Below are 22,581 nucleotides of genomic sequence, written 5' to 3'. Positions count from 1 at the left end.
TGTTAGAGACATAATTGAATTTTACATTATAATTGGGGGACGTATTTTCTATAGTCCTCCCTTGTGTATCTCTTTTGATTTTCATAACAAACTTTACCAGTGCCGCGCCCCACCCCACGGTTTTTTAGCAGTTTTCCAGTTATACAGAGAAATAAATACACGTCCTCATCCTTACATTCTCATCAATCTTCATGTATCAATATAGCTTCTTTGAGAGTCACCACAGCCGCCGTTAACTATAAATGGTAAGGCCAGTGATCAATGAATGCGACTCTCCAACTTCTCTGAAAGCCAAGCTAAAATCCTCCTTTTGTTGCTTCCCCAACATGGAGATGATCGACCAGCGTGAGATGCTTCATCAAGATCACGACCAAGAAGGGAGCAACCGCATGAAGCTTCAGCCGCAGGCACCAAGATCACCCTATGCTTGGCTAAAATCGACAGCCCATGATTTGGAATTTAATTATAAGTATCGTTGCTTTATTGGAAAGAGAGGAAAGAACGGGAAGCGACACTGTTCGGAGGATTTTAGGTATGATCCTGAAAGTTATTCTCTTAACTTTGAGGATGACGTTCACAGAGAAGATGAGTTGCCACTCAAGTCTAGATTGCCTGCCACTCCGGAGAGATTGGTGGCGGCGGCGCCTCCTGTAAGGAGGACAGCGCTTCAGTTGTGGAGCTGATATTTTAGGATTAAGAATGTTTGTTGGAAGTTTATTTGTTGTGATTCTAGTCTCTATTCTTGAATCCTTTGTTTTTATTTTCTATATACAGGGCTATAGATCCTCATTTTGAGAAGCAAAAATTTGGGGGGTGGAAATGGAAGAAGAATTATGTGATTTAATTGTTATATTATTTACTGGATGAATTAGATTAAATTAATTGCAGTTATACAAGGTGTTTAGTTTTTGTAATGTTGAATGATTCCCATCGATTGCATTGCACTAGCATGTTGATTAGTGCGTATATAATTGGGAATAGCAATTTAAGATTTTTGACAGAATTAACTTGGGAGTGCAAGAAATTTTACTCCAAGATTAGACATGGCCTTTTGAAGGAGCTTGACCTACCTGGGAAAAAGAAACCCAAATCTTGAATTTAGTCAAGCAAGTCTTGTGGAATACTGTCCAATCATTTAGTCATTCTTTGGTGAAATCAGTTTTGCAACATCTTATTATTTTTAATTTTTTTTATTAATATCAATGTTCGGGTTATCTTACACGCACCTCGACTAATTTCACGGGTCTTAAAGTTAACAACTATATAAACATCTAATGATCCTAAAATTTGTGGGACTCGAATTGGTAGTCTATAAAAAGCTAGAAAGCTACCACTCAATATTAACATCTTATTTTATTGCATTAGCAGGTTAATGCAGACCACAGAGTCAGCATTGTTTGACACATTGAAATTGATTTTTTAAGAATTTTTGCTGAAAGATTTGACATCTGATCAATCTGATGTGTGAAGGAACATTACCACCTACATGAAAGAAGCATGATTGTGAAACTAGACCAAACGGGTTCATGAATCTCTTTTCAATTAGGCAAAAAAGAAAAAGTCTAAGTATTATGATCAGTCAAAATGACCTCATGGTCTCATGGCTTCATAGATGTTTTGAAACTATTGATTGGTGCTTTTGCTTCCAAAGACTCAAATCAATTACTGACAAAGAAATTTAGATTCAGAATTCCCAGACCTTTGCAGCATCACATACAAGGTTCATCCTCTTCTAGAGCTGGGATTCACGTGTCAAATGTTTTTTAACAAGTGTACCCCTCCATTGTCTTTGTTCCTGATGGACCCAAAACTCTTTCCGCATTTCCGTTGATTTTCCCGTCTAGTGATGGTTCTTATCTGACAGCTATTAGATCATGAAGCTTCTTGTTATGATAACTTGGTTTTTCTTGTGGTTGGCTATCTTTTGCAGTTGAATTTTTTATTTTTATTTTTTTGTTATTGGCTGTATAGTACACATACTAAATGAGAACTGATACTTTCTGTTATTGTAGTTTCCTTTTGTTGTGATAAGCACTTTTTTTGAGTAACAGAGGTGTCCCCCCCCCCCCCCCCCTTAATGAACACTCAATTGTAGTTCTCTAACATCTCGACTGTCGTAATGCTTCAAATTAAGAATGGAACAAATTAACTTGTGTGGTGTGTCTTCATCTGCATCCTTCCCAGTATCCTTTTGTTCTCTTAAGATCGCATTAGACACTATGTACAACATATGTACCTTGTCTGTTTAATCATTTGCAGTTTGATGGTTTCATTGATCTAGACGCATAAGATACAATTGCAACTTGTAATGATGGAGTTGCCATTCTTGTGCTCAAAGAAATTATCGGTTGGTGGCCTAGCGTCTAGTGATCTCTCTGATTATGTCAAATAGATTAATTAATTCTCTTGGACTTGATGGAATCCCATCAGAAGAATATCATAAACTTGCTCAATTTGCTTTTTCTCGGTTTCTCTACTTGTAAATCAAGAACTCAGTGCTACTATTATGCTATCTATACACACAAGAGTATGTTGCTTGTGCACATGTAGAGGTTCATGTGGAGTCAATACTTCAGCATTCTGGTTTGCACTTTATTTTCATGATATTTCCAGATACCGATCGCTCGATATTTGCCAACATGGAGAGGAAACGCTATAGATGCACAGATGGAAATGAATCAATCTCGTATTCTGGGCTTATCTATCTATATCTGTCAGCGCAGAAGGTGGGATCCATGGTGCTTGATCTGGACCAGGTGATTTCAAAGTTGAACTTGATTGCACAAAGGCCTTTAAGACACAGTGACTTGTTGTCAACAGTTTGAGAATTTTGGAAAATGGCTGTTTCAAAGCATATTATTTTGTTTTGGTCTAAAAATAGTAACATTTTTCCTTTTTTTTTTTTAAAAAAATGTTACTATTTTGTCAACAATGCAGTTCCTCCCTGTTTATTCTGCATGCATGCCAAATTAACAATGGAATTTGGCCTCGTCAATTTTCTTGTTTCGATGATCAATCATCAGCTCTAGCTAGGGCACCAGCCGAAAGAGCTGTGGTAATGCGACGACAGTTTTCTGTGTGGCTGTGAAAAGTCCAACTCTTTTATCATTCCATGCGCAAACTATTCTTCCCGTTAAATCACTCCCTTTACGAATTAATGGAGTAATGGGCGTGTTATCATAATTCATATGATCTTGTTTGGCTATCTAGTTATTTTGTCATCTTCTTAAACATCGTCTGATGCCAATATTCACGTTGCTAGATAATTATGATGTGAAAGATATGAGGACATATATCAGCAAGTGACAGATTCAACAAGCCTATGGCCCCATAGTTATATGCACCATTTACAGCATGTTATGTTTGTTATGATTGCAAAGACCTAGTAACAGTCTCGCCCCTCTCTTTCACAACGAGCTAGGGTTCCTGTTCCTGGTGTTATTTCAGGTGTAAGCTCTTTGATGCATGCTAGTTGCTTTTGCCGTTCAAGATCATGTTTAGCTAGTAAAGATGGTCAATTCGTTCTGTTTTGTCTGAAATAACCAAAATATTCTATATCAATTCAAAAAATAGAACAAAACGAAATAATTTTCATCTCATTTTAAATCTCGATCCGTTCTAGATTTTTCAGCTAAATTTCGGCTGGAACATTCCGGTTTCATTTTATATGTTTCGTTCCGCTCTTAAAAGCCATTAAATTAAATTGAACCTTGTTCAATTTAATTAATTAAACCATTTAAGTATAAAAAACTTTTTTTTTTCATTATTATTTTCAATAATAATGATATTAATAATAATATTGAAAATTATTATTACTATTTTCATTAATAATGATATTAATTTTTTTAAATTAGATTTATCACTAATATATATGATTTATATTCATGTTGTTTTTTTTCATATTTCTACTTTGTAGGAATTTGAGCAAAACAATGGATGTTTTAGATTCCATTAGCTTTGATAACATTGACCTAACTTTATATTTAAAATATTTATATTAAAACATTTTACTTTCATAATATTTTGATATTTTGTTTAAGTTAAATTAATTTAAGTTAAAGATCTATTTAATCTTGACCATTTAAAAATATTTTAAATTTTGAAATTATATTTGTTTGGCATTGTATTTGTATTGCATAATTTATAATTAATTTATCTTGAATTTGAAATATATATATATAGTACAACCTTAAAATAGCAGGGAAAGACTCCAAAACTAAAATATTTTATTCTAATTAAAAAATCAAAACACTAGTAAAACGAAATTGACAATCTTAAATGTATCTGTTTTTGTTTGATGCGCATCAACCGGCCTGCATGGAGTAAGATTTTCGCCAAACACTTAAAATAGTATCATTTTAATACTTTTGAAAAATATCTAAAAACAAAAACAAAATTCTTCCGAAGACCCCAGAAAGACTGTTGATTCTTTAAGGTGCATGATTTATGAGATTTTTGTTAGAAGGGCCGGGAGTACTTTTCAAAACTGTGCAGTTAACCAATCAAAAGCTTTCTTGATCAACCTTCTCTTTGTTTACAACCACAAGACAGTGAAGCCATCAATTGCCAGTTGCCATTAGCTATGGAGATCACCCGTGCCCTCCTCCCTCCTCAATTATTTTTCCACCTTCCTTGCTACATACGATCGAGTCAAAATCTTGTTGCAAACTATGTTGTGCAGGGCCCCAGCTATGGCTGGATGATTGGACCCTATCAGCATATTTCACTCGACCGTACAAAGTTGATTGGAACCCACACGCCAGAAAATATTGTCATGCAAATGTCCTTTCACCTACAATGGAGCAAAGCTAGATTTTTGTTGTGTTTTCTTAAAGAACATGGAAACACAGCTGGTGAGTGTTCTACTTCGCTCTCGCTGTTGCTCCTTTTGCTTATTAAAAATTGGAAAATGTGGAGCGCAAGTTGGGGCGTTTCAAGAGATGGAAAAACAATAAACTGAAGGCAAGATTGTTAAAAAAAGGCAACGAACCTTGAATAACACACAAAAAACAAGCATCAAATTGCCTCCAGCACTTGACTACTTGTAGCAGCAAGTTGCAAGATTGTGCTCCATGAATTTACTAGCAGCACCAAATTCAATTTTTTTTTTGGTTAAAATTTAATACGATTTGTATTTTTTGGATTGTTTTGATGTGCTGATGTCAAAAATAATTTTTAAAAAATACAAAAACATCATTGACATGCATTCCGACACGAAAAGTTATTTGAAAAGTAACCGCTACAATACTTTTAAACATGCTATAAATAAGAACACAATGTTGAATTTAATTGTTCAGATTTTAAATTTAATTTTTAAAAATTATTGATTCAAGTTTTATAAATCTCAAAACTATTAAAAATTTATATAATTATTAATTTTAAAATTTATAAAATTAAATAAGAAATTCATAAACTAATTCAAATATCTAAATTAAACATGGATTAATGGGTAGTCCAAAAAAAAAAAAAAACACTCTCTTGCCGCTCTTGTGAAGATCGATGAAAAAGATGAGAAAAAGAAGAAGCTGGTGTCTGGTGACGTTATATTGCTTTCGTTGCTTGATGGACCCTCTAGCAAGCTAGTTGCTACCTGTATGTTCACAGGGTGAGTGAAAGTGGGCCACGGAGAATGAATCTGGACCCACAACTTTTTAGTTTGGGAAATTGATGGCTGACGTGGACAAATAGTTCCAAACAGGGTTTTTTATTTTATTTTTTCTTAAAAAATAATATATTTTCTTCTTTTTCTCTCACTCCAAGATTGATGTGCACAGGTTGCAAATGCCGACCAAGACCAAATAACACCAACAGTGCTCTTTCTAGAGTTCCATCCATGTTATGTTTGCTCAAAGTCAAGTGGTATGTTGATGGCTTTGCCTTTCTCCGATGCCTCGTCCTTATCTGCATTTATTTCTCCTTTTCTTTTTCAACTTTTATTCGATTATTTCCATCGGAAAAAAGAAGAAGGTTAAGGATGTACATCAGAGTGCGGTCCAATAGTTTTGCTTTAAATTAACTTTTTTATTTATTTTTAAATTATTTCAAAACACTTATTATAAAAATAAAAATAAATTTTAAAAATAAAAAAATATTATTTTAATAGTATTCCAAGAAAAAAATCACTTTAAAACATAATCTTTACCAAACTATTAAATAGGCTCTAAGTATAATATTATAGGGTTGTTTGAAATAATAGTAACGGTAATTTTTTAAAGTATTTTTTATTTAAAAATATATTAAAATTATATTTTATTTTATTTTTTAAATATTTTTTATATCGATACACCAAAATAATTTAAAAATAAAAAAATTAATTTAAAATAAAATTTTTGTGAAACCCTCGTTGAACGACTGTCTCTAAATTTACATGGTTTGCCTATGAATTGCCCTTTGCTACCGTTGTGATCTCTTAATTATCTTCTAGATTTTAACCAGAGAAAAAAATTTAAAAACACTTGCTGCTTTTAATATTTTATGTGCACCAACATCATTTATTTTTTATTATCTTCAAGTGTATTTGAGAGTATGATTAGGTTATTTTTTAAAATATTTTTTATTTCAAAATATATTAAAATATTTTTTTTTATTTTTTAAATTATTTTTTGACATTAGCGTATTAAAATAATTTAAAAATACTAAAAATATATTAATTTGAAGCAAAGAAAAATATAAAAAAATTAATTATTTTTAAAATATAAAAACAAACAAACTAATGTCATAACAACTATAAAATGATGACTCATGCAAGCAATTTTATTTCTCTTGACAAATCATGAATATACGGTCACAACTTATCTAGTTTAAGGAATAAAAATATGTTTCTAAAGAAGTAGAGCAAAATTAGAGATTTTTTTCCTAAAAACTAAAAAAATCAAAAGAACATTAATGATACAAAAGAGGCGAACATGTTTTTAGAGTATATTTGTTTTTACTTTTATTTTTGTATTTTTCTATGGAGTACAATTCTCCTATGCAAAAATTACAAGAATACTGTTTTTGCTTTTTATTAAAGTTACGATTTCAAAGTTTGGTTGAAGTTGTTTTTTAAAATATTTTTTTATTTTTAAAATTAACGCTTTAAAACAATAAAAACACATAAAAAATTAATTTTTAACCAAAAAAAAACATTGATTTTTTTTTTTAAAACACAATTTGTACCATATTTACAACCAAATGGACTCTACCACTAAAAACAATAAATAGCAAAAACAACCATACACGAATGACTTTGAGAAATTTGGACCTCTGCACACGGTGGACTAGTAACAGAAAGCCATCGAACACCCCCATGTCTTTTGCTGCTCATCTTTCTTTCTTTCTTTTCCTTTTAAAGTGATGTTTCAGTTTCGTGGAGTTATGCGATATATATATATATAATGTTTGTAGACCTACTAGTCGCTTTGGGCAAGATAAAGTCCTCGGCAGGGTGGAGCGAATCATTTTTCTGGTGGTCAAATCTTAATGTAACAAGACTTGTTTTTTTTTTAAAAAATCTACTATGTAAAAAGACTCCATGGTTTATTTTTATTTAAATAATTTATTATAAACATAAAATAATCTTTGTATAGGGTAAGAGGTAATAGCAATACCAAATCAAATAGAACTATAAAATTAATTTTATCTTTATAATGCTTCAACCATTTTAATTTTATTAGTCTTCATACTTATCAAATATAAACATGTAAAATTTATATAAAAAAAAATATTAGTTAAAACAAAATATTATTTATGTGTGGTAAATTTTTCAAAATAAAGTAAAATAATAAAAAAAATAATAAAAAAAGATTCTTACATATTTATTTTAATTGTGAGTGTCATTCTTTCATAGAATAGAAATCATCGATTATCAAAACTATTGTGAATCTTTTAGCAATTTTTTTTTTTGTATAAACAAACAAATAATCTACAAGAAAATTATCCTTTATCCAATTGCAAAATCTTGTTTTAACAATTTTCATTGCTAAAAAAGCTTGTTTATTAGTTTTTGTTGAAATAAAAAGAATCAAAATAAGTCGAATTAATCTCTCAATTAGTGGATAAATTATTGTTTTTCTAGTTTCTACCAATCTTTGGCATAAATCAACAATCAATAATAGATTTTTTAACTCTAGATGATTAGGTATGTCATAATGCTGCAACTGGAATCTCAAATGAATTTTCTCTTAGTAGGAAAAATCTTCAAGATAGAACTTGTCAACAAACTTACATATATCTTCAACTCTAAATAATTTGTAGGCATTTTTAGAATCCAAAGTTGCGCTCAACATAAAAAGCTTGGTTGCCTGCTCACTAGGTATATTATTTAGCTCCTGTAGTTGTTAATCGATGGTAACCGTAAATATATCAACCTAGTAGTGATGCTTAATTGTTATTCAATTTTTATTATGGCGAGATCGTCTCATATTAGAAGAACAAGCATCCATGTTAGAAACTTCAATGTCTTACGCTTATAAAATGATGTCACTTTTTTTAAAAGAGTTTCCCAACCATCACCTCTTAACTTTTGAATCAAAGTCTGTGCTAGACACCAAAGGCATGACGTTTAAAATGTCTTAAGATTTTTGTCGTAAGACTTGGCAAATCACATCGATAATTCCCATAACATTCTTCATTGCAATGTAAGATGATTGGAAAATCAAATGCTATTAGTGACTTAATTGTAAAAGCTACATCATCATGTTGAGAATAAGGAGATCCACCTTAAACAATGTTTTGAAAAACTAAGCAAGTTGCCCCATTTATCAGACTATAAATTGATTTAAAGTGTGAACTCCATCTACCATCTTTAGGTTGCTACAAACTACCTTCTTGATTAGCTTTTTTACTCATTTGAATCTCATCAATAACAACTAAATATTCAATTACAACTATTGGAAAAGCATGCAATCCATCATTGCATTTACAAGAAGGACTAACATTATTAACAATAAAAATCAAATTCTGAAAGAAAATATGAACATCAAATACTTTTTTACCTGCAACAATAAGAGTTAATGGTAATTGATGGGCTAAGCAATGCATGTGATATGCATAAAGACAATCTTTAATAAATAAAGCTTGTAAACCATTCTACTCTCCACGCATATTACTAGCAATGGCATATCTTTGACCTCTAATATTTTGAATATCAAAATTATGATGAGATAAAATAGAGAAAATTTTTCCTTAAGAGTTAAAACAACTTTATCTTTGACATGCATTATATCTAAAAAGCAATGTTCTCGTATAAATTCATTTCTATCAACAAATCTAATAACAAGAGTCATTTGTTGTCTTTTGAATTCATCTCGAGCTTCATCAACAATTTCAAATAAATTGTTGTGTCACTAATCTCACAACAAATTGAAGACTAGGCATTTCTAGGAAAGAAATGCAAAATTTCCTTTTAAATTCAATGTGACGTGTATTTAGGATCTTACGGGGTATTATCCAAAACAAGAACACCTCCTTGTTTAATATATGATACTAAAAGTTTCATTATTTAAAGAAAATTATCTAATTTGTTTTATTAATATGGTCATTCATCTTGCACTCTAAAAACACATTCATGAAATGCATGCATATATAAACAATAAATTTTTTAAAACAACTTATGCAACACATCATGAACTAGGGACATGCTTTTTAACATCTTGTCATCTTTAATTTTCTGCTCAAATTCTTTTTAATTGAGAAAAAAATAAAATTTCAGCAAAGAGTTTCTATAAAAAAAATAAGGGGAGTTTGATATTTATTTTTACGTTTTAAAAGTATTTTTTAAAAAATTTTAAAATTGTTTTATTTTTTTATTACTTCAAATTAATATTTTTTTGATGTTCTTAAATTATTTTGATATGCTGATATCAAAAATAATTTTTAAAAAATTAAAAAAAATATATTATTTTAATATATTTTTTAAATAAAAAACACTTAAAAAAACAAGTATAACCATTCTTTCAAATTCCTTCCAAAGCTAAGATTTGGAGTTCCCTCCTGTCGGGTTGGACCCCCCTCTTTCCCTGCATTTATCTCCCTTGCTCTTGATGGGTTATCTCTTTCTTTCTTTACCTAGTTATAAATGCCACCTCTGTTCATATTATTCTTGCTTTCCTTTTACATCTGATCCACATCACAGCAATCAAAAGACTGAGATTTGTTCATCTGGGTCGCTCTGCTTGAAGCCAATATTTGTGTGGTTTAATTATACTTTTTAGTTTTAAATTAATTTTTTTTATTTATAAATTATTTTAATATAATAATATCAAAAATATTTTTTTAATATATTTAAAAAATATATTTAAAAAAACAACTTAAAAATAAATCAAAATACAATACCTCGAAAGTCTTAAGATAACAGTTGAGTTTGGTGGGACCATTTGTAAGAAATGTGCCGTCAAAACGGACCAATCACAGTAAGAGCAGAAGCTTCTGGACAAACAAATATCTACCACTCTTATTGAATCTGCACCGTCGATCTGCCCAAACCTTATCTCACACCACAACACATTATACATCAATTCTTTCTTAAACACATTAGAAACATTTTAACTATATTATATTGAAAGAGAGAGGCCCAAGTGGTAATTAACTATATAAATAGCTGGTTTCTGGAGGGTTCTTCCTTGAACCTTGGCAGGGAAAGGACCGGGGAGAGGGTGGGGGGTGCTTTTATTTTTTATTTTTTATTTTCTGCTTTCCAAATTCGATCAATCCTTGCCTTCACGGAAATCAATGCTAAGGTTCCGTGTTTTTGTTCATACACAATTATAACTTGACATATACCTATGGTTTTTCGGCCTCTTTCTTTCTTTTTTCTTCTTTGAGAGACAGCCTTTTGGTTTTGTTTGGTTTCGTCAATTTGTCGACAAGAAAGAATCGTGGGGTGGTCTCGGTTTTGGTTTGGTGGTGCTTGTGTGTGGTTTTAAGGTTGTTCTGTTTGTGGGATTCTTAAGCGCTTTGTTTTTGTTGCGTTTTCTCAACAATGGCAAACGGAGGAGAAGAGAAATGGAAAAGCAATGACTTATATCAAGTCTTGGGGTTGAATAAGGAATGCACTGATACAGAGCTCAGGAGTGCTTATAAGAAACTTGCACTGGTTAGACCTTTACCACAAACCTCTTCTCTTTTAATGGATCTTCTACATACCTGCAAAACAAGCTGATCATGATCAATCTTTTTATTCTTGTGTTCTGTTGTTGGGTTATCAGGACAATGGAATCAATTCCTGGCTGGGTTCTTGCCATGCAGGAATCTGACCATTCCGTTTTTCGTTTCTCAGATTTAAACAAATGGGTCACCAAGTTTTAATCTTTCTGGTGTGAAACAAACAAATTCAAAGTTATTCTAGACTCTTACCTTTTATTTTCCAAAGGGACCGATTTATTCTCTTCTCCAGGAGATAGTTGGTTCAGCAATTTTTACTTCTTTCCTGGAGCTGGTTTTTCTAGGAGAGTAGAAATATTTTCCAGGAAAATAAGAAAAAGGTGTGTTTTTGTTTGGGACAGAGATGGCATCCAGATCGATGTTCAGCTTCAGGAAATTCTAAGTTCGTTGAAGAAGCCAAAAAGAAGTTTCAGGCAATTCAACAGGCCTATTCTGGTAATTTACTCACACCATTTATCCATATTTTTTAAAGAAAAGTTGGTCGTCAAATTGCCAAATTGCAATTATAAGAAAAGGAAGGGAATCTTTTTTTTTTATATATATATAATGATATATAACCTTTGTGTAACAGTTCTTTCTGACACCAACAAGAGGTTTCTTTACGACGTAGGTGTTTATGACAGTGATGACGACGAAAATGTATGCTTCCTTTTTGGATTTCTTTCTATGATTCTCTCCTGTTCATATATATACATGTGTTTATTTTAATTTAATTCTTGTTTAATCTATTCATTGAGAAAACATGTTAAACATGGTATCTCCACTGGTATATTTTAATGCTGGCGGGCCCTCCCACCCAATTCGGGTTCCATGGAAAAACGAAAAAAATCTTACAGCTTTTGACGAATTTTATATTGCTTTGCTGATAATTGCCAGATGCTAGTTTGAGCATGTGGTGAGATATCTCTAAGAGATTTATTGTTTATTTATCTTGTTTGGATTCAAATATGATGTTGAATTAGGGTTGTGTGCAGGGAATGGGTGATTTTCTGAATGAAATGGCTGTCATGATGAGCCAAACAAAGCCTAGCGTATGTCTCCTTTTGTTCCATCTTTCTTAATTTCTGTCTTTTTATTTTTGACAATTCAAATGTGCCTGTCAAAAGGTCAAGAGTCCAATTAGTACGAAAATGCTGAATATATTTCAAACAATCGCAACGTTGCCTACTTGTTTATTTGATGCATGTGGATCCTAATCGTAATTGAGGTCTTATCTGTTTTATATAGTTTTAGTAAATTGATTTAAGTTATTTTTAAATTGTCTTTTTAGCTAAAAAACTATCATAATATTAAGTTAAAATCTTACTTCTATCAAAAGTTTAAAGCTTAAACCTTTGACTTGTTCTACATCCAAATACTTGCTTTGAAGCATATCCCATGAATAACGTTATTGGCCCCATCAATGACCGTTCAGTTCAATGGGCTGAGACTGAAGGAAGGTGATGGCTAATGAGCCTGATGAACAAGTTTGGTAGACCCAGAGCAAAAAAGGCGAGATTATTCCTGCCTGTGGGCTACATGTGTCCTAGCATCATAGTAAATGTGATGTTAATTCTTGTGTGGTAAGATGTAACTGGCTTTGCAGAATTACTGCAGTTGTTTGGTGTACGTTGGGATGATTTGTGTGCTTCATTTTTAGTTAAATACTATCGAATACGATGCAGTGTTGTCCTAGTCACAGACATTATAATTTGATATGTTAGTACTCTTGATCTTTTATGCTAGGCAAGTTTTCTAGCTTTTTGAAAAAAAGTTGATAGTTTGTTCTAAATCCAAACCTGCAGTCTGATATCTGGAAAATGAGACATTTAAAGATAACTAGGATTGAATAAATTTGCATTTTGCTTTTATGCAAGAATGCTTTCAATTTGAGTTAACCAGCGGAAATGGCCTCTGTGAAGGTTTTCGCAAGTGGTTGCGCTGAAAACCTTGATGACAGCGACTCTAGGCGTTAAAGTTTTGACTTTGTAGTTTTTTGATGAATGACCCTATTTATATATATATATATATATATATATATATATTGATGGCAGCTGTAATGTGAATTATCAGGAAAACATGGAGGAGAGCCTAGAGGAACTGCAAGAATTATTTGACGAGATGTTCCAAGAGGATCTGCATTCGTTTGGGATCAACAGTCAGGCTGCTCCTTCATGTTCTCCTTCTTATGTATCCTACAGCGAAAGTTCCAACTCAAATAACAAACGTGTTTCTGCTGATATGAGCTTGGGGAAGACTAAAGTGGATGATTCTAGCTTCAACTCTCACTTTGAGAAATTCTGTTTAGGGGTAAGTAGTCTACGATCTCTTGTATACAATGTTAAGTGATTGCCATCTCTATTATATTGTTTTGCTGTCCAGTTATAACCAGGCTGTGGGATAGTGGACTTAGGGGAAGCCTCTTATCAAATCCAGTATAACAATCATATCCCAAAAACATCCTTGAAAACAAGGCTTAATTAATTTTGACAGGATTGATGATATAAGCAGAAATCCCACTATTTGGTAGCTTGGAGAATTCAAGATATTTAAATTGAATTAGTATTACAAAGCCCCCCAGTTGACTTGGTGTTTGTGGCAAGATTTCGAGATGTTAATCTTTAAACCTTGTTGACATGCCATTTACATGAATTTTATTGTCTTTGATCTCCTTGCTGATGCATTACTTCTGTTTGGTGTTATGAAGACAGGTGGAACAGCAGCAACCTTTCAAGAAGGTGAAGGTGGGAGTAAGAGGAGGAATTCAAGGAGGAGCCAGCGGCAGACGAAGGCGAGACAAGAAACAAAGAGTTTCTTCGGGCTATGATGTCTCCTCCCATGACTACGGTATATCTGCTTCATGAATCATGCTGCAATCAAATGGTTGATGCTCTCCAACCTTCAAGATTCTGGTCAACTCACGCCTGTTGACATGGCTGTCTCAGAGATGAAGGTGCATTTACCAGACAAATCGAACTCATTGGGGAAGATTTATTCACCTCGAAGGGTTTAGTAGAAGCAAACGACATCATTGTCACCGGCGATTAAACCAAACAGGAATTAATTAGTTTGGTTTTTGGAGAATAGCAACGGTCACAATGAAACTGTCTGTGATCATGCTGTCTTGCTATATGCTTGGTGGCAATGTGCCTCTGTTTTCAGTTGTTTTCAGTTTTATTGCTCCCTCTTTTCTTTGATGTGTTCATACCTTTGATTACCAAATAAATTAAATTCTCATATTGGCCCTAACACAATGAATGGCATGATCATACTTGGCTGGAGATTGGAATGGTGCAGACAAGGATTGCTTGACTAGGCACCACAGGAGGGCACTCGATGAAATTCTCTGTGCATGATCCATATTTGTAAACAAACGCTGGATCCACTGATGAGGATACTATAATGGCAAAATTGCTGTTCAATGGGACGTCCATTTTTGGACACGATGGCCCTACAATACTGGGGTATAGGACCCTTCAATCTTGTGTTTCCAAGCACGATGGACGAGAGCATTATAGAGTGATTGGCCCACCAGTCCCAATACAATCCTGATTAACCATTTTGCTTTGACTTCCAAGCAAGTTGCTGAAGGTTGATTGGATCATGCGTTGGCCAAAAACTGGTCGTCTCTTTTCCGCAGTTTCCACACTCCAGGACCAACTTGGGCTCTACTTGCATGATTTTTTCCCGTGGTTATTGCAAATTGTAATATGCAAGCTAGCAGGTATTGTCGTTAGTTTCCTCGTGATGGTAAAAGATTTGAAATCTGTACAGTAAATCTTGAGTTCAAGTCAGGATGTGTATCTCTTATAAGAGCCTAGGACAGTCGAGGTTTTACTCACTCACTTGAGCCCATAAAAATATGTTTTTCTAGAGATGAGGTTTCCACGAATTCAAAAAAAAAAAAAAGTATTGTCGTTAGCATGCTGCAAAATTGGTGAGATTGAAATGAAGTATGAAACAGGGGTTCGCATTTAGATATAGACTGTAGAATTTGCTCGCAAGGAGGCGGGGATAATACCTGAGGACTGAGCAGTAAAACTAAGACCAAATGCTGAATGAATTTCGGGAACTAATTTCTCAAAGCCAAGATGAATAGAATTAAGATGAGATCAGATATGGAATTTAATTTGGTTGGAAATTTTTTTTAATTAAATAAATTATGAGTAAATGAAAAATTAATCTCAAATAACCATTGGTTTTTCTATTCAAAGAATCCTTGATTTTTTTTATATTTAATTCATTATTTATGGTAGTTAATTGAAAGTTAATTAATAATGATGAGAATTAATTCTTATTAATTATTAGCTTTTAATTTTCAAAATTCACAATAAAAATAGAAAAGAAAAAAGAGTTTCATGTTTGAATATATGTTTAGTATGCATGCTAGTATTCTATTATTATTTTTATGTTGAGAACATGTTTTTTATTGGTTATGGTTTTGCATGTTTATAGATTTAAAACTTATATAAACTCTAGACTTTTCTTAAAAATTTTCTTATGTTAAACATGTTTTGTTATGACAAACTAATCATCATTGCTCACTAATTTAATACACACACGAGGTTTGGTTTTGCTAATTCACATTTAATGGCTTCAATATCCGGGGAAGCTGCCCTGTTTTTCTTGAAATGGTAAAATAACTTCTTATCTTGAGATTTTATATAAACAAACTAGTCAAGTATATATATATATATATATATATATATATGTATATATATATATATATTTTTTTTTTTTTTTTGAAATGGGTGACTTTTATATTTGCAAATGTATTATTTGTATTATTTGGAACTATACACAAACTTTATTTATTTTACATTTGAGTCAATGAAATTTGAAAGGAGAAAGAAGTTCGTTATAAATGAGGGAGGAGAGAAAAATGGCCGATTGGTTACATTCAAGCAATAAAAAAAAGATTGATTTGGGTGCTGATGGGTTCCTTTTAACAAGAGAAGTCTTTAAAGGGTTTTTGAAATTTTATATCGTTGAAAAAATAAATTAGGCCTAAGGAAGAATTTTCTTATTAGGTTAGATTTTATGTTTCTAAAACCAATTTAGGGGTGTTCTTCAAGGTGATATTTTAAAAAATATATATTGAGATGACAACATATTAAATCAATTTTCTAAATTTATAAAACAGGTCATGAGATTGTAATAACCTTATAAAAATAAATTAAAACAAATTATGAATCTTAATTTTCATTCAATTTAATAATGGAGAATGAAATTTTAAAAAATATTAATTGAAAAAACATTAAAAAAAAATTGTCTTGAGTAAACTTAGGTTAACCTCTCAAACATGTGAACCAAGTCATGACACCATAATAATTTCATAGAAGGCAAACTAAGATAAATTATGAAGTCTAATTCTCAATTAATCCAATAATATAGGATGAAATTAGAATAAAACATAATTGAAAAAAGAACAAAACAATTATCCAAGTCAACCGAGTTAACCCATCCAACCTATAACTTGGATCATGAGCCCGAGATAACCTCATACAATCTAAAATAAATTATAAAATGTAATTCTTAACCAATTCAATGTTGAAATATATGAAACTAGAAAATAATTAAATTCAAGATAAACAACTTAACCCACCAAACATGTAAACCATGTTATGATATTGGAATAATCTCATAAAAAAAAATTAAAATAAATTATAAAGCTCAATGTACAATAAACCCAATACTATATGATGAAATTGAAGAAAAAAAACTAAATTAAAAAAAAGGCAAGGAAAAGAAGAAAAAGAAACAAAAGAAACAAATCACTATTATAGTAAACAATAATATATGAGAGGAAGGGGCATTGAATTTCCCTTCCCAATTAGTGTTTATTATTATAATATGAAACAAAAGAATTAAATAATTATCATGATAGCTATAAAATATTTTGATATCATAAGCAGTAAATTAACCATTGACTAAGTTTGATTATATATTCATACATTCTTTACAAAAACAATAGAACCTATTAGTTTCCAAACACACTTAAAAAATGAAGTCTTGAAAACTTTATGATTGGGCTGCACATTCTATAACTGTATCTTGGGCTGAAATATATGATTTTAAATGTAGGCTTTATCTCTAACCTTAGTTGTTCCTGGAAAAACAAGTTTCATGTTGAAATAGAAGACTCTCTGATGTTTAAATTAGTAAATGTAAAAGGAGAAAATAATACATAAAGAAAAACAAAGAAGTGTGTTTATTGAATGAAAATGTGTGAAGCCCTTGAATGAGTTTGAATTGAATTGTTTGAATATAGTGATTAGAGATATTTATAGATCTTGGTTGTGTTAATTTATCTTATATAAAGAGTGATATTGCATATATTTTATGATAGATGGAGTTATATATATTTCATTAAGAGTAAAGTTGTGAATGATTTGTAGTAAGTAGAGTAATGATGGAAAGCAATTTGTGATAAGTGGAGAAAATAAATACCTTTAGTTGAGAGATTGATGTTTGTCATTGATTTGGGGTAATCATAATGCATTGATGGAGATGTTGGTAATTCAGCTCTATATAGAAAATTTGTGTGCATAGATATGCTTGTGGCACCGCTCTAACTTCTCGGGAAATTAAAAAAATACATTGAGGAGTGTCTGGCCACAAGGTTGTCAAAATCGCGTTTTGACTCGTAAAATCGTACGATTTTACGAGTCAAAACATGTATTACGAGTTGAATCGGTTGGAAAAATCGAAAATGAGTAAAATCGGGTTGAAATTGGGTAAAATCGCAAAAATCGGATGATATCGCGCAAAATCGCGATATCAGGACCGATTTTACGATTTCAATATAATTTTTAAAGGCCCCAATATAATTGCTCCGGCCCTCCCCCCAATATAATTGCCCCCCCTCCCAATATTATAATTGCTCCCCCCCCTCCAATATAATTGCTCCCGCCCCCCCCCCTCCCCCTAATATTATAATTGCTCATTTGCTCCCCCAATATAATTGCTCCCCCCCCCCCCAAAATAGACTTGATTTTTGTGATTGGTTTCTCTTTTCTCCAGCTTTATGTTGTTTTAAAAAATTAATATTTATTTAAAAATATATACTATAATAATGCTGAATTTATATTTTTTTATTTTTTATATCAATATATATTTTTTTTATTGTGATGAATGCTTAAGGAATGATGAGGAAAATGAAGGGAATGAAACTGATTTTAGTTTACATGACACACCAGCAGATTGTTTGTTTTAAGTTTGTTGATTATTAGTTAATGAAAAGTTATTTATAATAATATGACTTTTATTTGAATCCTGTATTTTAAGATGCTTGAACTATATATGAATTTTTATTTGAAAGCTTGAAATATGTATGAAGTTTTATTTGAAACATGTTTTTTAATGTGCTTGAACTATGTATGAATTTTTATTTGAAACATGAATTTTTTTTAATGTATTTCAAAATTCCTTACGATTTTACGATCCGTTTTTACGATCCGATTTTGTGAAGGGCTTTCCGTTTCGTTCTAAAATCTCGATTTTAACAACCTTGTCTGGCCATTCAAGGCTGAAATGTCTTGATGTTTGGGGCTCACCTGGATGACCATCATGTCTAGTGGTTGGGCTTGGTCTAAATGGCAAGGACGTGTAAGTGTCCAAACAACTAGGAATATTTTTAAAAAAAAAAAAACAATTTGTGTATTATCACGATCAAACCATAAAAGCTTAAATATGTGTTCCCTGATAAAAGGCCTTTCATTTTTTTTTATTTTTTTTTTCTGTTCTTGAACTGCAAGCTCAAATCTTGATATATATATCATTTTACTTTTTTTTGTCAAGCCAATTACGTGCACCTCGATTAATTCTTCAAGACCTTAAAGTTAACAATTACGTAAGTTTTCAATGGCCCTGAGGTTTGTAACACTTAAACTGGTGACCTTTAAGGAGCAAACTCAGGGCCTAATTAATTGAACTACACCTCTCAAGGTTATCATATTACTATTTTTTTTTTTTAACGTGGATATCCGGGCCAACTTGCGTCATCTTAACTAATACCATGAATCCTGAAATTAACGACTATGTAAGTTTTTAGTGGTCCTAAGGAGACTCAAACCCGTAACTATTAAAGAACAAATTCAAGATCTGATTAATTGAGCCATTCTTTATATTTATAATTTTACTACTCACGTCATACGAGGGGGTGACATGGAGGAAATGTAGCAAGGTCCAGTATAAACCCCCTCTTGTAACTTCGTCCCCCAGGAAAAAGAGGGGAAATAGAAGAAGAAGTCAATCCATGGCATTAAGACAAATGACATTCCAGTTTGAACAAGATGGTGAAAGATCATCTCGGTGAGAGAAGTGGTTCTTTGGAGGAAATAAGATACAAATTAATGAGAAGCAGAAACAAACTATTAAATTAAATGCATTAATTCTTTCACTATCATGACCTAACCACCAAATTAAAAAAATCTGTTGAAACAGCGATCAAGTGCAAGGCCAGAGCCTCTTGTACAAGCCCATGACCTGGTAAGAGCATTTCTTGATCACACGAAGCTGGAGGGGACCGTAACGACTTTTATGTGTGAATGTCGTCATCCAATACAAGACTTTAAGCCAACTATGAGAGCACACGTGTCTCTTGTTCGAAGCTTCATTGAGTTCAACAACACCTTCAACATCCAGTTCCGGTAGATCTATAGATTTACCGACAACCTTATCCAGTTGACGTGGAAGGATGGACACATGCATGTCTAGCACATTACTTCACCTAATTTTATATTTTAAAAAATATTTTAACAAAAAATTAAAAATATTTTTTTTAAATCAATTTTATGTAGTAATATTAAAAATAAATAAATAAATATTATTTTAATATATTTCAAAACTAAAAATATTTTAAAAACTAACTACACTTTCAAACAATATATATAATTCGTGCTGGACATTGGCTTCTTGCTATATAGACTCTTTTTTTCTCATCCTATTTGTGCTCATCATAGTATACTCCCACCTTTTTTTTTTTTTTCTTTGGCTATAAAAAAATTCAATTTACTTTCCGGTTTCAGTTGATATGCATAGATGATTCTATATTTATCAGGCTTATGAATGGCTAGCTAGTTATGGCAATTAGATGATCTAAAATATTTACCAAATAAATTTGATGGCTGCTAACAAAGCCATATTAGCCGTTGCATCAGTATAACCATCAAAATCCACCCCCTATCCTCTCTCTCTTTTCTCTCAACTTTCCTCTATTAAGAACCCTAAACCGCCATTTCTTCCCAGAAAAAAAAAACCCAAAAAACTACAAAAAAAAAAAAAAAAAAAAAACCTTCCTCTTATCTTCTCTCTGCGTTTCGCTCCCCTTTCCCTCTCTTAGTAACAGTCGTACGTTTTCAGGTCTAACAGAACGAAAAAGCCAAGAAGAAAATTGTTTTGATTTTAGGCCTCTCTCGGTTGTTGTTTCACAAGAGAAAATCTTGTTTTTGTCATAAATAATGGGATTTCTCCATAAGCTATGGGACGAAACGCTTGCTGGCCCCATGCCGGACAGTGGGCTTGGCAAACTTCGAAAGTATGATTCATTCTCTGTACGATCATCACCTCCTGTTGATGCCGCCGCTGCAGCTAATAGCATTGAGGACATGAACATAACTCGGAGCATTACTGTTGTTAGGACAAACAATTCCAGATATTTGAGGAACATTTCTGTTGATCCTTGTTCATCTCCTGCGTCGCCTGCTACCCCTAGCACTCCTACGACACCTCTGACACGTAAGCTTACTATTATGTGTGGTTTTGCATGAGTGAGATTAACATTTAAGATATGTCAACCAATAAATTATTGTGAATGATTGTTTTTCTTTTCCTTTTGCTCTCTTTGTTTATCTCTACTGTGGTACTTTCTACTGTGATGTTCTCCAATTCGGTTGCTGAGATGAGGTTAGAAAAGAAATCAAAATTGGAACCTGCAAGTTGGTTTCATTTCAAATAAATCTTGAAATTAAGAATTTATAGAATTAATTACAGATATGTCAAAGAACCCTCTCAATTTAAGAATTTAAGTTGTTATGTGAGATCTCAAAATATAGTTTATATTATTTTTTAACATACCTCTTTAAATGAAAATCTTTTTAAATTTAAAATACGTGCACAGACTTCACATTAACTGTGCTTGATTTTTTATCAAATAAATAAAGAATGATGAGATTTAAATTTGTAATCACTTAATTATTAAGATTTTAATACCATGTCAAAGAACTATCTTAATTTAAAAATTTAAATTGTTAAGTAAAGTTTTAAAATATAATTTTATATTAATTTTTAATAGCATATTAAGAGGGAGATAGCAGGGAAAGAAAATAAAAGAAAGAAAGAAGAGTCATGAATTTAATAGTAATAAATAGAGGAAGGGCACGAAATTTCAACTTTTCATCAATTTCTTTCATGTTTGTTTCATAACAACCATGAATGAATATAGATACATAGCCTAAAAAAATTATTCCATTAGTTGGTGGTTTGTTACTTAATAAGAAATAGCTAGCCAGAGAAGACCAAAACTTGAAATCTTTACACTAGTTGTTGGTGTATTGCGTGTAGGATTTCAAGTTTCTTCTTTCAGTTTAAAGCTTTAGTTGGCGTTTATGTATGTTAATGTCGACCTCTGGTTATGATGCATGCATGCAGCTGGGATCACAGGGACACCACGCGGGGATTTCAGGAGAATAAAGACGAGAAAATCGCCAGATGAAGCATTAGAAAGCGGCGAGCCTAGAAGTCTGAATATTTATGATTGGTTCTCTCTCTCGGATTTATTTTTGCTATAATCACATTTATTTTCCTTGTTTATGGATGGTCCCTCATGCTTCTCAATGTGTTTGTTTTGCAGGGTAGTGATAAATGCTTTGGATCGTTGAGAGAGGAAGAAACCTTCATGGAATATTTATATATGTATATAACCCAATCTGGAAAGAAATTAATTATTGTAAATAAGAAGGTTCTCAATAATCACAGAAGGAACCACCGCTGCTTCGATCTTGGAGTTTCCCGGAGAGGATGGAGTCGGAAAACAGGATATCTGATGATTTGAGACCTGGTTTCACCATAACCTTGCTCATGTCAGAATGTTCATTATTTTTCCCTTTTCTTCCATGGTTCTGTAATCTGGTTTTGTCCTTTGTATATATGTATGTATGTGTGTGTGTGTGTGTGTGTGTGTGTGAATTCTGTGTATTGGCCTCTGATACAAAACCGAAACTTATTGAAGCACTGACAAATAATTTCAGACAATATGTGCCGTTTCATTGTTTTAACTTAAACTGTATGTGGTGTACTGATGTTTTTTATTTCAACATCTAACAAGTTTTGGACTGCGTGATACAGTGGAGTCCTTTCCCACTATATTATTGTATTTGAGAAAATTGTGATTATGAGACCCAAGCTTTACTTCATTCACCTTACATCATTATAAAAAAAAAGAAAAAAAAAAAAAAAAAA

General features: G+C 32.0%; 3 protein-coding genes across 8 annotated transcripts; all 3 read left to right on the top strand.

Annotated features, from left to right (window-relative positions):
- The first annotated feature begins 242 nt into the window (after positions 1–242).
- LOC118038006 (uncharacterized) lies at positions 243–683 on the top strand. Its single transcript, XM_035044234.2, has one exon. It carries the CDS (start codon positions 243–245, stop codon positions 681–683), a length of 441 nt encoding a protein of 146 aa, XP_034900125.1.
- A 9,886-nt stretch (positions 684–10,569) lies between these two features.
- On the top strand, positions 10,570–14,375 carry LOC118038005 (uncharacterized). 3 transcript variants are annotated; one of them, XM_035044229.2, is made up of 6 exons: positions 10,570–11,074; positions 11,484–11,577; positions 11,714–11,781; positions 12,105–12,173; positions 13,195–13,431; positions 13,833–14,375. In XM_035044229.2, exons 1-6 carry the CDS (start codon positions 10,961–10,963, stop codon positions 13,983–13,985), a joined length of 735 nt encoding a protein of 244 aa, XP_034900120.1. In that variant the 5' UTR covers positions 10,570–10,960; the 3' UTR covers positions 13,986–14,375. The 3 variants fall into 3 exon arrangements, with proteins under 3 accessions (XP_034900120.1, XP_034900122.1, XP_034900121.1); XM_035044231.2 differs by having other exon boundaries at positions 10,572–11,074; positions 13,829–14,375; XM_035044230.2 differs by having other exon boundaries at positions 10,575–11,074; positions 12,117–12,173.
- Positions 14,376–20,079: 5,704 nt separating this feature from the next.
- On the top strand, positions 20,080–22,156 carry LOC118038004 (dormancy-associated protein homolog 4). Of its 4 annotated transcripts, none has more exons than XM_035044226.2 (3): positions 20,080–20,859; positions 21,784–21,880; positions 21,974–22,156. In XM_035044226.2, exons 1-3 carry the CDS (start codon positions 20,583–20,585, stop codon positions 21,999–22,001), a joined length of 402 nt encoding a protein of 133 aa, XP_034900117.1. In that variant the 5' UTR covers positions 20,080–20,582; the 3' UTR covers positions 22,002–22,156. The 4 variants fall into 4 exon arrangements, with proteins under 4 accessions (XP_034900117.1, XP_034900119.1, XP_034900115.1 ...); XM_035044228.2 differs by having other exon boundaries at positions 21,784–21,861; positions 21,974–22,119; XM_035044224.2 differs by having other exon boundaries at positions 20,084–20,859; positions 21,772–21,880.
- The last annotated feature ends 425 nt before the right edge of the window (positions 22,157–22,581 follow it).

This window comes from Populus alba, chromosome 3, assembly GCF_005239225.2.
Source record: "Populus alba chromosome 3, ASM523922v2, whole genome shotgun sequence".
NCBI classification, from domain to species: domain Eukaryota; kingdom Viridiplantae; phylum Streptophyta; class Magnoliopsida; order Malpighiales; family Salicaceae; genus Populus; species Populus alba.
The sequence above is the reverse complement of the archived record's forward strand: the minus strand, read 5'-3'. Positions and strand labels throughout refer to the sequence as shown.